General features: G+C 29.6%; 2 protein-coding genes across 3 annotated transcripts; both read left to right on the forward strand.

The window, feature by feature from the left end:
• The first annotated feature begins 414 nt into the window (after positions 1-414).
• On the forward strand, positions 415-6,753 carry LOC126660190 (uncharacterized). Its single transcript, XM_050353539.2, has 10 exons — positions 415-890; positions 1,353-1,480; positions 2,137-2,581; positions 2,671-2,786; positions 3,065-3,845; positions 3,968-4,423; positions 4,611-4,799; positions 4,958-5,185; positions 5,366-5,910; positions 6,006-6,753. The coding sequence occupies exons 1-10, from the start codon at positions 657-659 to the stop codon at positions 6,490-6,492; spliced, it is 3,609 nt and encodes a 1,202-aa protein (XP_050209496.1). The 5' UTR covers positions 415-656; the 3' UTR covers positions 6,493-6,753.
• Positions 6,754-7,886: 1,133 nt separating this feature from the next.
• LOC126659558 (uncharacterized protein C6G9.01c) lies at positions 7,887-10,587 on the forward strand. 2 transcript variants are annotated; one of them, XM_050352857.2, is made up of 2 exons: positions 7,887-8,039; positions 10,078-10,587. In XM_050352857.2, exon 2 carries the CDS (start codon positions 10,089-10,091, stop codon positions 10,464-10,466), a length of 378 nt encoding a protein of 125 aa, XP_050208814.1. In that variant the 5' UTR covers positions 7,887-8,039; positions 10,078-10,088; the 3' UTR covers positions 10,467-10,587. The 2 variants fall into 2 exon arrangements, with proteins under 2 accessions (XP_050208814.1, XP_050208815.1); XM_050352858.2 differs by lacking the exon at positions 7,887-8,039 and adding an exon at positions 8,705-8,794.
• The last annotated feature ends 8,246 nt before the right edge of the window (positions 10,588-18,833 follow it).

An 18,833-nucleotide genomic window follows, 5' to 3' on the forward strand; every position in this document is an offset into this window, starting at 1 on the left:
TATACAAATTAGTCACCTCGTAATAGAATTTCTAATTTCGACCTTGTGTATTGAAAAAAAAAATCCAAGTTCCGCAATATTATATGTAAATTATCCTTTCAAGAGAATTTGATTAACATAGTATTTATTAAATATAGTACATGATTTTTTTCTCAAAAGTTCATGAAATATGATAAAAAATGCAAAAATAAAATAGAAAAAAATGAAGGGTAATATAGTCAAATGAGGTAGGCCAAGGCCTACTTACTTTTGGGTCCAAATAAAACAAATACAAAGTAGCAAGTAATAGCCAAACCCAATTAATTTCCTACCGTTTGAAATACTGACGTGTCAAATAACCGGATAAACAACGCCCCTTTTCGCACACAAACACGCCTTTCTCATTCAAAACACACAAATAAAACACCTAACCCAAACCGAACCCAAACCCAAACCCAAACCCAATCCGTAACCGATACTGATTTCCTTCAATAACAAGAAGCAGCAATAAAAAGCAAAAGGAGTCGACGCAACCTTTCCCTTCTCTATATAATTCAACAACCAAACTTTTATTTCAGTTTTCAAATTCAATTTCACAAAAAAATTCTCTCTTCTGTATAGTTTCTCTTTCAAATTTCGGTTATCTGATCATAAATTTAGTATTATTATTAATTTTTATGGCTACGGAAGGTTTGGAGTCATCACCGGTGTCGCCGGAGAATATAGGAGTGGAGTCGGCGGTAGCGATGGAATTTTTATTGAGTGATGAACCGATGTCGTTTAATACTCCAGCAACAGCAAGAGTACCGAGACGGATACGAAAAAGACTGGCTGAAGAGGCTAATAATAAGAGTCCGTGTACTGTTGAAGATATCGAAGCTAAACTTAGACTTGCCGATCTTCGTAGACAGGTTTGTTTTTAAATTATAGATTATAATTAACTATTTTTTAATTAATTACTTAAGAATTTTTTAGTATGATTTGTGATTGACAAAAAAAAATATTGATGTTCTTCACTTAAATTTTTTCCTTGGTTTCTTGAATTTAATAAATTTAATTGAGTTTGGTTGAGAAAGAATTTATCTATCAAATTATTTTACAAAATCATTTTTAAAGAAACTAAAAAAACTTTTCTTTTAATTTACTTCTTGTTTTTACTTGGATTTTAATTTTTTTTTTTTTTTGGAAGTTAGGAAAATATTCTTTGTGTTAGGTAAGAAGTTTGGCTTTGTCATGTGTTCTTTTGTAATCTTTACTTTTTTTTTAATTTTAATTTCAAAAGACTATAACTTGTAGCAAAATTAATTTGGATTAGTGATGTTAATTTATTTGAAATTATGTCTGAAGCTGTTTATTTTGTGTTGTGAGTGCAGCAATTCTATGAGACCCTGTCAAGCAAAGCAAGGCCAAAGCCTAGAAGCCCCTCAAGGTCTTCTTCATCCCATGAGGAAGACCTTGGTCAACGTCTTGAAGCCAAGCTTCATGCTGCAGAGCAGAAGAGGTTTGAACTTTTGTTTTTTTCAAGTTATTTTTTATGGTGGACTTTTTTCCCCTCATGGATATAAAATTATATTGGGTTAAAATTAGTATTATTGTTAATTAAATTAGTTTTGTAATTTGAGAAAGTGTCCTTGTTGGCTTTGCAAAAGATTATCTAAGTGATTATGATGTGTCCCCCCACCATAGCATCATTTGTAGGCCATGGTAATGATGCTGTATTTAAATTATATTGGTTTAATAATAATTGTCTGAATTTGCCAATGGTAATGATGTTGTTTATTCTGTTATGATATGTTCTTTAAATTTCCTATAGTTTCACCATTGCTATAAGTTTTTCTTTTATCTTTGTGATTATTAATTATCATTACCTGCTTATAATGTAGGCACACAATCTAGATTCATTAATTTGATCAAATTGTAGTTTAAATATTTGCAGCTGTAAAAGCATTTTGGATTGTGACTTTTTCTTCACCTTGTTGATGTTGAAGTTATTCTTACAATTTATCAATGATCAGATTGGATAGTTGCTGTTATGTGTAGCAGTGTTGAACTTTAACTAAATATTTGGTTTGGGTTCGAGTTTTAACAACATAATTATGAATTTTACATTTCTCTTATGTTATATTATTCTAGAATTTTAATTTTACTTTATGACAGGTTGAGCATTCTGGAAAATGCCCAGAAGCGCCTGTCTAAGTTGGATGAGTTGCGCCAGGCTGCAAAAACTGGGGTAGAAATGCGATATAAGAGAGAAAGGGAGAGGCTTGGTACAAAGGTAGAATTGCGGGTTCAGCAAGCAGAGGCGAATAGAATGCTTATCTTAAAGGCAAAAAGACAAAGAAGAGCTAGCCTAAAGGAGAGGAGATCCCAATCATTGTTGAGGCGAATGGCACGCGAAAGCAAGTACAAGGAGTGTGTACGTACTGCGATGCATCAAAAACGCGCTGCTGCTGAGAGAAAGAGATTGGGATTATTGGAAGAAGAAAAGAAGAGGGCATGCTCTAGGTTGCAGCAAGTCAGGCGAGTGGCTAACTCGGTCTCTCACCATCGTGAGATAGAGAGACGGAGAATGAGAGATCAGTTGGAAAATCGTCTGCAAAGGGTAAACTTGTTTCTTTCTAATTTTTTTCTTTATGTGACAACTGGTAACATCTTTTGATACTCATTTTGGGAATTGTGTTTAATAATTAGGCAAAGAGACAAAGAGCAGAGTATCTGAGGCAGAGAGGAAGGCAACGTAATTCTGTTCGAGTGAATTGGAATCAAATGCAGAAGCAAGCTGATCTCCTTTCCAGAAAATTAGCAAGGTATATTATCTGCATTTACTGTTTCCTGAAGCTTTATCAATCTTGCATTAATGCAAGTCATAAGCTATGTCGAATGTCTATCTCACGTATGGTTTAGCTCATTTTAAAGGAACTTCTGAAATAGCAATTTTGCATATTGCATTGTGAACTATGCTGACAAGACTTTTTCCAAATTCATGATTTTAGAATAATTTCATGTTGTGTAACTTACTGTATTAGTATTCAACTATGTACAGTTTTATCCTGAAATTTTTTTCCTGGTCTTATCCTTGTTTTAGATGCTGGAGGCAGTTCATTAAGTCGAGCAGAACTACATTAGACTTGGCAAAGGACTATGAAGCCCTGAAAATAAATGAAAGTTCTGTAAAATCAATGCCGTTTGAGCATCTTGCCCGTCTTATTGAATCTGCTACTACGTTACAGACTGTAAAAGCTCTACTTGATCGACTTGAGAGCCGCTTTAGAGTTTCCAGGATAGTTGGTAGCAATCAACCAGCCAAGTTGGACAACATTGATCATCTTTTGAAAAGAGTAGCCACCCCCAAGAAAAGGAACAGTCCTAGGACTTCTTTAAGGAGTAGAGAGACAAAAAAAGTAGGTTCTTCCAGGGAGACATCCAGAAGTCCAGTTAAGTTGATGAGGTATCCAGTGAGAATAGTCCTTTGTGCCTACATGATTTTGGGGCATCCAGATGCTGTTTTCAGTGATCAAGGAGAGCATGAGATCGCTCTGGCAAAGTCTGCTGAAGATTTTATTCAACAGTTTGAATTGCTGATGAGGATTATACTAGATGGCCCTCTACATAGTTCGGATGAGGAATCCGACTCTTTGTCACCAAAACGCTATACCTTCAAATCTCAGCAAGTAGCTTTTGATAGAGCATGGTGCACCTACTTGAACTGCTTTGCAGTGTGGAAGGTGAAGGATGCTCAGTCATTGGAAGGAGACTTGGTGAGAGCCGCTTGCACACTTGAGCTTTCTATGATTCAAAAATGCAAGCTGACACCAGAAGGGGAAAGTGAGGCACTTAGTCATGATTTGAAAGCCATTCAGAGCCAGGTATTGCATATTTTGATAGAAATTACCATTTAAGAATCTAGGGAAGTGCGTTAAATGAAACCTTTTTTTTTATGTATGTTATTTTCCATTAATATATGGATCTTTGAACACATTTGTTGCAGGTTACAGAGGACCAAAAGCTTTTGAGGGAAAAGATACATCACTTAAGTGGAGGTGCTGGGATTGAGCGCATGGAATGTGCTCTTGCAGAAACACGATCCAAATACTTCCACGCACAAAAAAATGGAAGTCCAACAGGGTCACCAGTAACACACATCCTCTCTCATAGTGCATCTAGTTCTCCTGCTGCTCCTCCTGTTGATAGTCCTGGTGACAGAGATGATATGATTGAGGGTACTGAGAGGTCAAGCCGTGTAGTGCGCTCCTTATTTAAAGATGTTGCTTTGGCAAATGAAGAAGTTAGTTCTTCTGCAACTGATAGCAGCCATCTTGATACTCAGATGGGCCCTGCTGGAAGATTGATAACAGAGAATGAATTGATTGTAAATGAATTTCTTCATGAGCGGCGCCATAGCTTTGCTGATAGATTCAATTATGATGAAGAAGACGGCATCAAGGTCGGTACACTCTCGTAATTATAATATTATTTAATTACTAAAAAATTTCCTTACATAAGTGCTACTATTTTAGGCTTATTTGTATTTACACACTCAAAATTTAGCCTTTCACTGAAATGAGAAAATGGCTGATGATGTTGTCATGGCTCTGAATTACTGGAAGTTTGAATAGCTCTATTCCTTACAGGCAAAGATAAGAAAGACTATGGAAGAGGCTTTTTGGGATGGAATCATGGAGTCCATCAAGCAGGATGAACCCAGCTACGATAGGGTTATTGCACTTGTGAGGGAGGTTAGAGATGGAATTTGTGAAATGGCTCCAGAAAGCTGGAAACAAGAGATTGCTGAATCTATTGACTTCGACATTCTCTCTCAGGTATTGGCATTTCTACTATTTTGAGTTTCTCGAGGAAGTAAAATATAGTATAAATCTAATTTTGGTCGGTTTTCCATGAGTATTTGGCCTTTCCACTATTTTCAGTTTCTTGAAATTACACATAGTATACATCTAATCTTGGTCGGTTTTTCCCTCAGGTGCTAAAATCGGGTAACCTAGACATTGGTTATCTTGAAAAGATTCTAGATTATGCATTAGGTACCCTGAGGAAGCTCTCTTCCCCAGCCCATGAGGATGAGCTGATAGCTGCACATCAGTCATTATTGAAAGAGCTGGCTAAGACATGTCAAACCCAAGATGAGTCGCAGGGTTCACATGCCGTCGCGATGATCAAGGGTCTGCGATTTGTACTAGAGCAGATTCAGGTATGAAAAGGATCGCAGAATTTTATAAATATTTTAAATATATCTACTCTTTAGCATATTCAGTCCTGTTCAATTATTGTTGTCTGTTTTTGCCTGACTGTCTATACCCAAAACACTTATTACAGCTGAGCTCTATATTCATTTCAAAGTGCTAAATATTTTTATTTACCCATCTCTTAGGCTTTGAAGCAAGAGATAAGTAAAGTGCGTATCAAACTGATGGAGCCTCTGTTGAAGGGACCTGCTGGACTAGATTACCTCAGAAAAGCTTTCGCCAATCGATATGGATCTCATGCTGATGCCTATACATCTCTACCATTAACCAATAGGTGGCTTTCATCTGTCAGGAATGACAAAGATCAGGAATGGCAAGAGCATGTTAATTGTCTCTCGGCTTTGATGAGCCATAGTGACCATGGGAAATCATCTCAGACGTTTCTTCCTTCCACCATTCTCAGGACTGGTGGAAGGGGCATGCTCAGAACAAATGGAAGTGGAATTGCCTCTTCCTCCGCTTCAAATTCTACTGATGTGGATATTGGAAAGCCAGAACCAGAATGTAATGGTGAAAAGATTGATCTGATGGTGAGGCTTGGACTGCTGAAGTTAGTAAGTGGGGTTTCTGGTTTGACACAAGAAGCTCTACCTGAAACATATATGCTTAACCTGCCTCGGTTGAGGGCTACCCAGGCTGAAATGCAAAAGATTATAGTAACAGCTACCAGGTAAGTTATTTTGAAAAATTTATTTCTGACTAAAAATCGTCTTAATTCATATTATCTAAGAGATGATGATGTTAACATTCTTAACTTAATGGCAGCCTTCTTGTTTGTCGGCAAACCCTCTTGATGGAGCAAACAATGGCTAGCAGCGCAGCAGACATGGAAAGCCTATTATCAAAGTTGACGCAACAATTGCTGGACGGCTTGGACCGTTCAAACGATGTTGGAATTGAAGAAATAGTGGAAATTATTAGTCTATCCTTGCAAAATGGTGACAAACCAGTTAACGTCGAGAAACTGCAATCGAGGAAGTTAGTGATGGGTAGGATGTTAGCTAAGAGCTTGCAGGCCGGAGACCCTGTTTTTGAAAAGGTCTCCAAGGCTGTATATTTGGCTGCAAGAGGAGTTGTGTTAGGCGGCAGCGGGCCTAGAGGAAAGAAACTAGTGGAGACTGCTCTGCGGCAAGTTGGGGCGGTGATGCTGACCGAAAGGGTGGTGGAAACTGCTGAAGTTGTAGTGGTTGCAGCCGGCATATCGGTTGCGGTACATGGGGCATGGTATGTAAATTTGGTTGATAAGATGTGATGGATGTGCTTATGTGATTAAGGTTAAGATTATGGGAGTCTTGATAATACACAGTTGTACATGGTAGTGGGTGTGTCTGTGTAAAGCTGTGTTTTAGGTGCAGTCTCAGATGCGTTTGTAAATGCAATAATAATTAATATTTGACTGTAATGCAGAATTGTTAAGGGATGGAAGTTTATTTAATGTAGAGGAATAAAATGTAAATATACAGTTCTTGGACATATATTTTATGTGCTATATATTTTAGAGTTTGAATTTAAATTTCATAGATGTTGAAAAGAACATAGTACTTGATAAAATAAAATGCTATATACAGACATAATATAAGAAGCTAGATGATTAGTGCTTAGTATTATTAAGGGTTAATTACTGTTACCCTGAATTTAGGTCTGAAATTTATCTTTTAAAATAAAAATCGCTGTTATTTATTTAATTTTTACGTTTTATATAATCGAAACTCCTTATTAAGAGGGAGTTGAAGAAAACTACAATGTGTTAAAAAATTTAATACTTAATGAGGGCTTGCAGTAGTTCTAAACTCACAGGAGTTGTACAACCTTTAATAAGTTTAAAAATTGTTTCAAGAAAAAATTACATAAGCATCGTATTAGTTTTAGGCATAATTGCACTTGTTAGAACTGGATATCTCTGTTTTTATCATCTAACATTCAATTCTTTTACTACTTTTTATTTTACAAAGAGTAGTTCCTCCACCATATGGAAAAAAAAAAGTTATTTGTCCAGCGTTTCACTTCTATAGCGATTTAATCATATTTTTAAAAATATTATATTACACATTGTTTCACTTTTATAGCGATTTAATCATGTTTTTTTAAAGTATTATATTACACATTCCAACCTTTCAATTTTTTTCCATTGTGTGGCATATTTTCGTTTTTTGATGTCGTTTTATATAAAACGGCGCCGTTTTTGTACGCATTCTGTAGCATTATATTTGGTGAAAAACGACAATAGGCTGCACAATGCAAAAGCGCAAAAGGTTGGGATGTGCAAGTTAACGTTTTAAAAAAATATGCTTAAATCGTTATAAAATTAAAAAGTTGTGATTTAATAGGCAAATAAGTCTATAAAAAATATTAACAGTATTAATTTATACAAAAAATATCAATTTTGAAATTTGATATTAATAAAAATAAAAATATAGACTAAATTTTAATATAATAAAAAAATTATCTCAAAGAACAAATTATTTCAAAATGGTGCGTGAAAGTATTTACATTTTATTTCTGTGATGAAGAGACTTAAAAGTTTAAACCTATAAAACTAGAAGAATAAAAATCTAATATTAATAAACAAAACTATAGGGATTCCATTTCAAAAAGTGGATAATTACAGGGATCCAAAATATACTTTTTTCCTTAGTTTTATACTTGAGTTCTCCTCCTTCATTCAAACGAAGCCCTAAACACTACCAACTCATACTCCGCTGCACACATTAGCCGTCGTCTACCGTCGGCGATTCTTCTTCCTTTCTGTGATATCACCGGTCCGCGCTCAACCTCCAATACAGTGACTGCTACTACCTGGTATGTTTTTATTTCTAATTGAATTTATTATTTATTGTTTTTAATTATATCAAAAACTATAGGATTCTGTGTTGTTTCAATTGATTTAGAGAAATTAGGGTTTTGTTTTTTGCGATTTATTCCGTACAGAATTGAAATGTTATTATTAGTATTAGAGAAATAGTATAAAATAGGACATTAACCGTAACTGAGAGGAACTGAGGCGTAAATGATTTAATTGAATAGCTATGAAGAAAAAGGTGAAAGTTCATGGTTTAGTTTCTCATTTGTGCAATGTAAGAAGGCGGCATTTTGGTCGGTTTTTCTTTTGAACTGATAGATCGTTGTTTGACTGGCTTTCTGAGATTCAATACCTGGAGTATGAGATTTGTAGTTGGACGATATACGACACACTTCTTAATGTTCGGTTCCTGACAGCCTCCCTAGCTCTGCTTTAACTAGCATATTAATATTTTTTGAGTGGGCCAAGGAGGATATATATTTAGTGAACGAGACATTATCCTTCAGAGGAAGATGTGAACCATCAACCATCACTGAATCAAATCCCTAGATTAAGAAAATTAAACTCAAACGTAAGTTAGTATTCTGTAGAATACACCATGTCATCTGTTTAACCCACCATTTATGCCTTTAATGAAAAACAAGCAGGACACTTACCAAGTCGAGAGCTGCAAATAATTCCTGCTTAGACGTCCCATGATCAAAATGAACAGCAATAGGAACCTGTCATGAATTCATCACAGATGCCTATAAAGGTGCACATTAAAAGCTTTGGTGATTTGCAAAACCAACAAGCTAATTTACAAGTTCGATTTTTATTAGCATGTGAGAAAGGTTATCAAACTGTTGTGCTTATAGTTGCTCTATGTAAGGAAAGTTACCGGAAAGTTTATCAGTCTATCAAACTATATACTGGAAAGTATATAGTTGGACGATATACACCACGGTTCTTAATGTTTGGAATGTGAATTTTACGGTCATATCATATCAAGTTTATAGTTCTTCTACTCATGGATTTTAAATAGAGTCTATTTTTATTGGACTCTATTTTATAAAGTTAGAAAGTATTAATTCTAAATTGCCCTGTCTTGCTTGGCTTTTCATATAAGGAAAGTTACCGAAAGTGTATCAGTATATATCATGCATTTTGGTGGTGTTTCTTTCTTTGGGAAATTCCTCATGGATGTGGTTTATAGTTGCCATTGCCGTATGAGTGAAGTTATCTCTGTAAATGCATAATCTTTTTATAAGAGGGATTCATAGAGGAACCGATCAAGTGAAGTTTTTTCTTTGTATATTTGCTAATGTTATCTTCATTATATAAATTTACATCAAATATGTGAAATTGAAGGGGGAAACAATTTGTTAAGCTAGAAATTATGGTAGCCATATTTAAGTAGTCATGAAGTTTATCACATGTAAACAAAAAGTGTTATAATAATAAACATATAAGTTATATTTGATTTCAGCATTAGTTCTTGAATTCAATTCGAATGCTTATACGAAAAAAGTGTGGAGAATATTAACCATTATTTAGTTTTTATATTGATAATTAATTACTTAAAGTCGGTATCTTGTCAAAATAATAAAAAATTATCTAAAGTACAATTGTCTTAATTCATTTCAACATTCTCTTCAAACTATATATACTAATAAATAAAATCCATAAGTCTTTCAAACGATGCCGTTAGCTGAAGATCTTTTAATTATCTTTCTCTAGCACACAGTTTGTTCATCACTTGCCTCCAAAATTCGCAAAAATCCTCTTTTTTGCTCTTTGGAAGAAGGTTGGTGTATCTTCATTTTTTATAAAAAGGAAAAGAAGATCATCAATAACTATTTAGCTTTCAAAATTCTAAATGCATTCTGAATTGCCTTAGATTTTGATTTTTTTAGGTTAAGATTTCGTATAATTTCAATATTCTATAACGTATGCCAGTTTTGGTGCAGTAGAACTAGCCTCAAAATTGATCAAACTGTGAATCTCTATTAATTTAATGTGCTACTTATTATCAATTGATAAGAGAAACTTTTTCAGGTGGATTCAATATGCCGAAAAAGAAATCTGTTGAGCCAAAGCCAACAGAAGTAGAAGAGGCGACTTTTATTGCAAAACAACCAAAGAAGGAAAAACCAAAGAAGAAAAAGAAACCTAGTAATGAGATTGATGAAATCTTTGCCGGAAAGAAGAGAAAGAAACCTGAAAAGAATGGCAATGGCGATGAAAAGTCAAAATCATCTGAAAAGAAAACGAAAAAGAAGAAGACTAGAGAAGATAGAGAAGGAAGATTTACAGACCCACCTGTTAAATCTCGAAAGAAAACGGAGGATGGGTTTAATATCTATGCAGAAGATGAATTGGGTATTAACAGTTCCAACGGTGGAGGTACTCCACTCTGCCCTTTTGATTGTGAATGTTGCTTTTGATTGATTTGTGCTCTTGTTGTATACTGCAATTAAATTGAATTGAAATTTATATAGCCTGTGCTAGTTTGATACTAAAATTTCTTTTTGTTTTACCTATATTATTTATGTTTACTGTTTTTAATTGATCTCTTATTTTACCACAAAGATTATAATGTTAGTTCGCATTCGAGAACATATACGGGAACGTTTGAAATGGAAAAACGCAGCTTTAAGGTTTCCGTGCATTTTTATTTATGGTTCGATAACAGTCTTTAGAAGCTGTGTTTTAGATGCTGTCTCAGTTTAGCACATAGGATAAAACAATTTATAAACTCGCAATTTCATTGAAAAGTATGCTTCATAATCCAACTTTTTCATCTTAAGTAAAAAAAATTATTTATAGAATTTTGAAATGTGGTTATAATTTTGTTCCATGATCTTAAAAAGTGCACAGTTAGAAAGTTTTGTGTTATGCTTAATTTCCATTGTCACTGTTATACTTAAATTTAAGTACAAAATTAAGTTGGTAAGTGTTAAGAAATAAATTTCTTTTGTTTTTTGGGTAAGTTGTGATAAACATAATTTTGTCCTTATGCAATTTAAATGTTTGTAAAAGTTACACCATTTGCTTTTATTGAGTTATTTTCTTTACTTTAAAGTAAATATGAAAACCTTCATCATTAGTTCTTTTAATTTTATTTACATCTATTTATATATTCAAATAAAGTATTTAGTTAGTTATAGAAAAATCTTTCATATTCTTCTATTGTTTATTAAAAATATAGTAATTTTTTTGAATCGCGATACTGCTATCTATCTATACTATATATAAAAGCACGGATGGGGGGGAACTATATATAAAAGCACGGAGGGGGGGGGGGACAAGCAAATTTACTAAATAATCCTTTTCAGTTTAATACTAAATAAAGGTTTTATGGTCATTAACTAATTAGTTATTTAATTAATCACTATTGTAATTAAAGTTCTAATTAGAATAGGTAGCTAACTAATTTAGTATGTAAAAAATAACTAAATTGTTTCCAAATTAGTAGGAATACCTATCTTTTAGTTTGATTGAACTACAAAATTAAAATACTGTATTTGGTCAATAAAATATTATTTAAATTTCTATTTTATTATTTTTAAATATATTATTAATAAAATTAAGTCAATTATTTAATTATGGTTATTATAAAATCAAAACAAGAATAAATTCGGTATGAAAAAAAATTTAATAACCGCCAAAGAATTTGATTTGGACTAGGAATTCAATAGTTCGACTCCAGTAAAACAAACAAATATTTAACTTATTTTTTTTAATGATTAGCTAATTAATTTACTTTGTAATATAATATGTGATTATAAATAGACGTATTCAGCTAATTGAGTTTTTTCAACTTAATGAAAGCACATACATTGGCATTGGGGTTAGAATTTATCTCAAGCAATATTGAGCTGATGGAATATTCATTAACAAATCAAAAATAAACAACTTATTTTATAATTTGAACATTCTTTTATTCGTAATATTTGTAATTTAATAGAACATTAAAATTGAGTTAATTAGAATTATTAATTTTAATTTATTATAATTAATATTAAATTAGTTAGAGTTTTTGTTGAATTGCAAAATAATATGATTCTACTTTTTTTATCAAAAAAATATTAATGATAATAAATTTAATTCTACTCATACAATATTTCTTAATCCAACAAAGATTTTATTCATATTAATTACAAATAAATCATAATAATATAATTATATTTATTTTTATTAAAAATTCTAATTAATTTAATATTAATTATAAATAAAATAAAATAAAATGGTACAATTATAATGAATTTATAATATTTGACGAGTCACATTACGAGCCACGTGCGTAGCACGTAATGCGAAACTAGTTATAAAAAAAATCTTGATAAATATATGTTGTATGTTCTTTTACAGTCATTTTGTTTTTTATCTACTTTGTCAATTTATTATCGAATGAAGATGATAATAATGAGATAAGTGGAAAAAAAATAATGTTCATTTTATAAAAAAAAGGCCTAATCACTTAAAAACCCCTCACCTTTAATTTTTTTTTCAATTCCACCCCGACGTTGAAAATTTGTCAATTTTACCCACTTTTGAATTTTCCGTTTTCAATTGTACCCCAATATTTTAATTTTTGATAATTTTTTTACTTAAATGATGAAATCATTCAATTAATTAAGTCTAAACATGAAATTAAATTCTTTTTTATTCAAAAAAATACAAATAAGTCCTTTATTTTTAAAAACTAACTAAAAATCATAATCAAATTAACATTAATTTAAATTCTTAATTAATTTAACTAAATTTAAATAAATTTTAAAAATATAAAATCAATATATGCGAGACATGGAAAATGTTTTAAACAAATTTCCAAACGCAAAAGACGTTAATTTAATTTTTCAGGGTACAATTGAAACACAAAAATGCAAAATAGGGTAAAATTGACAAATTTTCAACGCCGGGGTATGATTGAAAAGGGGCTAAAAGGTCGGGGTTTTTTAAGACATTAGGCCTAAAAAAAACTATAGAAGCTAATTTATGTTGTAGGTTTTTCTATGGCTATTTTATTTTTATCTACTAAAATTGAATCAAAGTAACTATGTTAGTAAGTGGAGAAACTAATGTTTACTTTGTAAAATAATCAAGTAAATGTAGAAGCCACATTGTTGTATATATCAGATGTGAAATCATAAGATTGATAAGTTAATTTGCAAAAAATAAAAGCCAATATTGTTACATTTTGCATGGAGAGTACAGAATGGAGTTTACCGTTATCAAACTAAATATTAATCTAAAATTAAATTCCCTCGTCTATACTAATCTAATAAACAGATTCTTTTTATATATTGTTTAAAAAAATCAGTAATTTTATATTTTATATTTTCATGTTATATATTAAATGCCCAGTCCCCTAAAAAAATGAAATTAATTGAAAAGGGCAGAAATAATTAATACAAAATTTTTCTATAAATAAGAATTCTCAATTATAATGGGATTCAAAAAGGAAATTAATGAATTAGATTGGGATATAAAGAGTATATATTTACACTTTTTTATTAGACTAGTTTTTTTTCACACGTGCGCTGCACGTGGTTTATAAATTTTTTATTTATCATGATTTATATTTAAAATTATTGAACATAATTTATTAATTACATATTATCGTGATTTGTATTTAAAATTGTTGTATGTGGTTTATTTATTGTCATTTACATTTGATATTATTTAAATATATAATTAAAAAAACAAAAAAGTAAATCAATAATATACATAAATTAATGTATATGACCATATAAAGACGGAAAAACATAAAATGTAGTAGTTGTATATGATTTTCTTAGACCTATTTCTCACAATCCCCTAAATTTAAGCTATGTATGTTGTTACTATTCATTCAAAATTATACTCTTTATTTATATATAATATATTATTTGTATAATTGTTTTAATAATAAATATGATTTTTTTTTATGATAAGTCATATATACAAATTTTTAAAATTTATAATTTATATTTGAGATTGTTGAGCATGATTTTTTAATTTTATATTTATCTTGATTTATATTTGAAATTGTTGCATGTGGTTTTCTCTTTTTATATTTATCGTGATTGATATTTTTTAAATGTAGAATTAAAAAATTTAAAATTAAATCAATAATATAGATTAGCAAATACACATAGAAAGATTCGATGTTACTTATAAATTACGATATTGTATATTTTATATTTAAAATTGATGCATGTGGTTTTCTCTTTTATATTTATCGTAAGTGATATTTGATATTATTTAAATGCATGATTAAAAAAATTAAAATTAAATCAATTATATAGATATGCAAATATATATAGAAAGAGTCGATGCTACTTATAGATTACAATATTAGATATTTTATTAGGATTATAAAAGACTTCTAAATAGTTGATTAGGATTATGAAAGATTTCTATATAGTTGATTAGGATTAGGAGAAGGAAACAATTATAGAATGTGTAGAGAATTTTTATAGCTATGAAAGTGTTAGTGATTGATTAGGATTAGAAAAAATTTCTAATACTTAAAATTTATAAGTTATGAAGAGGATATTTTTGTCCATATATGAAAGTGTTCCCCCCGTTAATACACTTTTATATATGTTATAGATAGATAAAATAAGTCTGTATTTTTTCCCTTTGAAACATATTATGCTCTATTTCCTTTAGTTCTCACAAGAATGAATTAATAAAATTAAATACTTTGAGCAATGTTTCACATTTTTTCATTTTAACGTCCTTTCAAAGGTGTCATATAAATTTACCACCTTTCAATTTTTTTGTAAATCTATCACCGATGTAAAAATTCTGTGTCTTTTTCCTCCCAAATAAATACCCTAATATGATCAATGTCCTAATTAAAATAAATAAAAAACACATTTCTCTTCTTTTTTCATGGAACCTAGTTGTCGAGTTAGTAAAAATACACTGAATTTTCACATCGTTGATATATTTAAAAAAAAAAACAAGAAGGTAGTAAATTTATATGATATTATGAAAAAATATGTAAAGATAGTGATTTTATATGAAATTAACCTTTAATAAAGTACCTATATACCTCTCATGTATTCTCATGAGTCTAGTTGAAATAAACTACATGTTTATTCTAATATAAATTATTACCATAGAATTTTTATTAATCTTACTTTTTTATAGATATTTCAATAAAAAAATTATGTGTTCTAAATTATATAAATCATTATTTAATTTTTTTATAATAATTTTTTATTAATAAATTATATTTATGATTTTTCAATTCATTTATACTATTTATTTAATTTTAGTTTCTTATAAAAATTGTTTTGTGCAAGTTACTCTCATAAATATTTTTATTTTTAATATTTTATTTTAATATTTATTAAATTTAAAAATATGATTATAATTTATAAGAATTCATGAATATCCATAAAATTCTGAATTTTTATGAGTTTAAATTTATTTTGTATTATAAAATTACTTTTGGTACAATTAATTTAATTTAAAACTATTAGTAATTGTCAAATCAATTCATGTTACTTTTAAATTTGATTAAATTAAAATTATATTATATATAAAAATAAAAATAAAAAATGTTACGAATTTTTGTTTTGACATTTTTTTATTAATTGTTTTTATTAAATTACTAATTGAATCAAGTAATTATTTAATTCAGCGTAAATACGCGAGCTTAAAATAAAAAGACGGCCACACATTTTTTTGCGGATTTATAGTATACATTAGTGGTTGAATCAAGATTTCATTTCAGTTCAGATTTATCTATCTATAATCATTTAAGGCTTAAATGCATAAAAAAATCACCTACTTTCGCGTGTTTTTAGTATTTGACATGAATTTTTAATTTTGGCATATAAATATACGAACTATCAATTTTTTGCATATATGACCAAGTTTCCGTTTTAGGTGAAAAACGGTGTCGTTTTAGGTATAAAACGTTTCCGTTTTAAGTCAAAACGGTGTCGTTTTATGTCAAAAACGGTGTCCGTGTTATATATGCAAAAAATTGATAGTTCGTGTACTTATATGTCAAAATTAAAAGTTCGTGTCAAATACCAAAAACACGCGAAAGTTGGTGATTTTTAGAGCAATTAAGCCATCATTTAATCCATGCATAATCTTCTGACAATCTGCACTTAATTTTCGTTGAACTATGCCTTCATAATAAAATCTACTTTTTTCTACTGAAAAAAAAAATTTGATGGCAGGCTAGACTCAGGCCTGCTCAAATCCTCTTTAGTTATGCCACTGATTCTCTATCTTCTATGCTATTTTATCCATTAATTTGGCTATTCGATTTCGATAATTGTTTACAAGTAATATGAATACATTTTTGTTACAAAATTTGGAATGGGCCAATATGCTTGACAATATTTAGAAAAACAAATGTACGAGTCTTTTATGCGATCGATTTAAATTGGTTCTTATTTGTTTACAAAATATAGTTGAGAAACTCTATATCGAGCAATTGTGTGTAAATCGATATTGACCCTTCAAAATTTGGTGACTTCCACTTTATTAACAGTCGTGAATCTCCTTTTAGATACACGTATTATCTCAAATTTGGTTGGAATTAATAAAAAAATGTAAAGGTCTAAATTTAAAAAGTGAAACGCCAAAATTTTAGCAAAACTTTCAAATACTATTTGAACAATGATTCAGTTTACTATAATCACTAAATATAGTTACCTAAGTTAGCTTATTAGGTAGCGTAGGAAATAAGGGAAAGATGGGGCAAAATGGTGTAAATACTTTGTCAAACATAAGTATTTGGAAAATAATTATAAGAATAAAATTTATTCAAAACTAGAGATGGTTTGATTAGAAAAAATATAAAATCACTAATTTTTGATTGAAGACTTTAATTGAATTTTAAAAAGAACAGAATTATAAATATTTAGATTAAAAAAATCGAAAAAATTAGCTAGATAATAGTGAAAAAGTTTGATCAATTAGATTTAAAAGTTCAATAAAACTTTAAAATATTACTCCATTTTTTTTAGTTGTCACTTTAGGCAAATATATTTTTCCATCAATAGTTGTCTTTTTAGAAATTCAAAATAACATTAGCTATTATCTTCCAAATATATCCCTCCCCTAATAAATGACTCTATGATTCAACTTACAAAAACATTTACTATATAGTAGGATTATTTGAATATTTACTCCCATAATTTAAGATAAAAACCCTATTTTTTTAATATGTATAATTTTGGCTAAATGGACAACTAAAAAAATGGAGGGAGTACTATAGAATTGTGAAAAGGACAAGACTGTTCTAACATTTTTTTGCAGCCCCGTTTCTTTTAGGGGTATTCCTATTAAATAGCACCACCTTTAGCGTTTTTTGCGATTTAAGCCACTACTATAAATTGTCTCAATTGTTAGCCCAAACTTTCCAATCTTTTTAATTATTAGCACAGGTTTCAATTCCGACATCTGAAATCTCACGTGGCTCGCCGGATTGCCTCGTCAGCGCCAGCGTGGCTTCTTTATGCGACGTCGTTTTGGATTATTCCTACCAAATAACACGAACTACCATTTTGTCTCAAATATTAGCACAACCTTCCAAATATTTTTAAATTTTAGCCTAAAATCTGTTTTCGGCTATTGAAATCACAACTAATCCTACGTCACAGTCATAAATTTATAACCCTAAAATCACAATCATAAATTCACAAACTCTAAATAATATGTATGTTATGTTACTATCAACTATTACAGAATGTTATATATGCTATCAACTGTTAATCAAAGCTTCTGAATGCTATGCATGTTATCAACTGTCAAGCCATATAAGTACAATAAATTAGTAGTTGTGTTAATAGCATCTACTTCATCTTAATAATGGGTCATATAAGTGCAACAAATTAGTTTAATTGATATAAATATATTTAACGGGTTATATAAATGTCGCTCTCATGCAAACAATTACTATTTAGAAATAAATATTATATTTTGATATTTTAATTAATTTTAATTGTAAATGAAAATAATTTATTTAAAGACAAAGTATTATATTTGATATTTTGATTAATTTTAAAGTTAAATAACGAGTCATGTAAATATCTTAATTAACATTAATACATATAACGAGACATATAAATGTCGCTCATGTGCATAGCATGTGATAATAATAAATTAATATTATATATAACGGGTCTTATTAATTAATATCACAAACGTGGTATAGTTTCTATTTAAATAAAAATAATTATAATAATTTATTTATAAATAAAATATTATATTTAATATTTTAATTAATTTAAAATTTAAATAACGGATCATGTAAGTGTCGCTCACATTTGTAACACGTGGCGAAACGCTAGTACTATATATGAAACCACGGGTTGGGGTGGGGGTGGGGGTGGGTACATGCACATTTACGTTATTATCCTCTTCACTTTATAAATTATAATTATTAATTAAAAACTATTGAGATAATTATTAGAAAAGGAGTACTAACTAAAATAAATTACTAATTTAGAGTACTAATTAAATTAAACTACTATATTAAAATAATTGTTTAGAATACTAATTAAAATAAACTATTATAAATATTTAACAATTACTATTTTAATTATATGTAAATCATCTAAAATTCTAAATAAGGTAAACTACTTTCAATAAATTAATATTTTAATTATTATTTGATTTTTTTATTTAAATTCTTTATATATAATTATAAAATTTTATTATCAATTAAAAATGTTAAACTATTAAATTAATCATCCAAAGTATTATATAAGATAAACTATTCCTAATTAACTATTATTTTAAATAATATTTAATAATTTGACGAGTCACACTGCGAGCCAAGTGTGAAACAC

The sequence above is a fragment of the Mercurialis annua genome, linkage group LG8 (genome assembly GCF_937616625.2).
Source record: "Mercurialis annua linkage group LG8, ddMerAnnu1.2, whole genome shotgun sequence".
NCBI classification, from domain to species: Eukaryota; Viridiplantae; Streptophyta; class Magnoliopsida; order Malpighiales; family Euphorbiaceae; genus Mercurialis; species Mercurialis annua.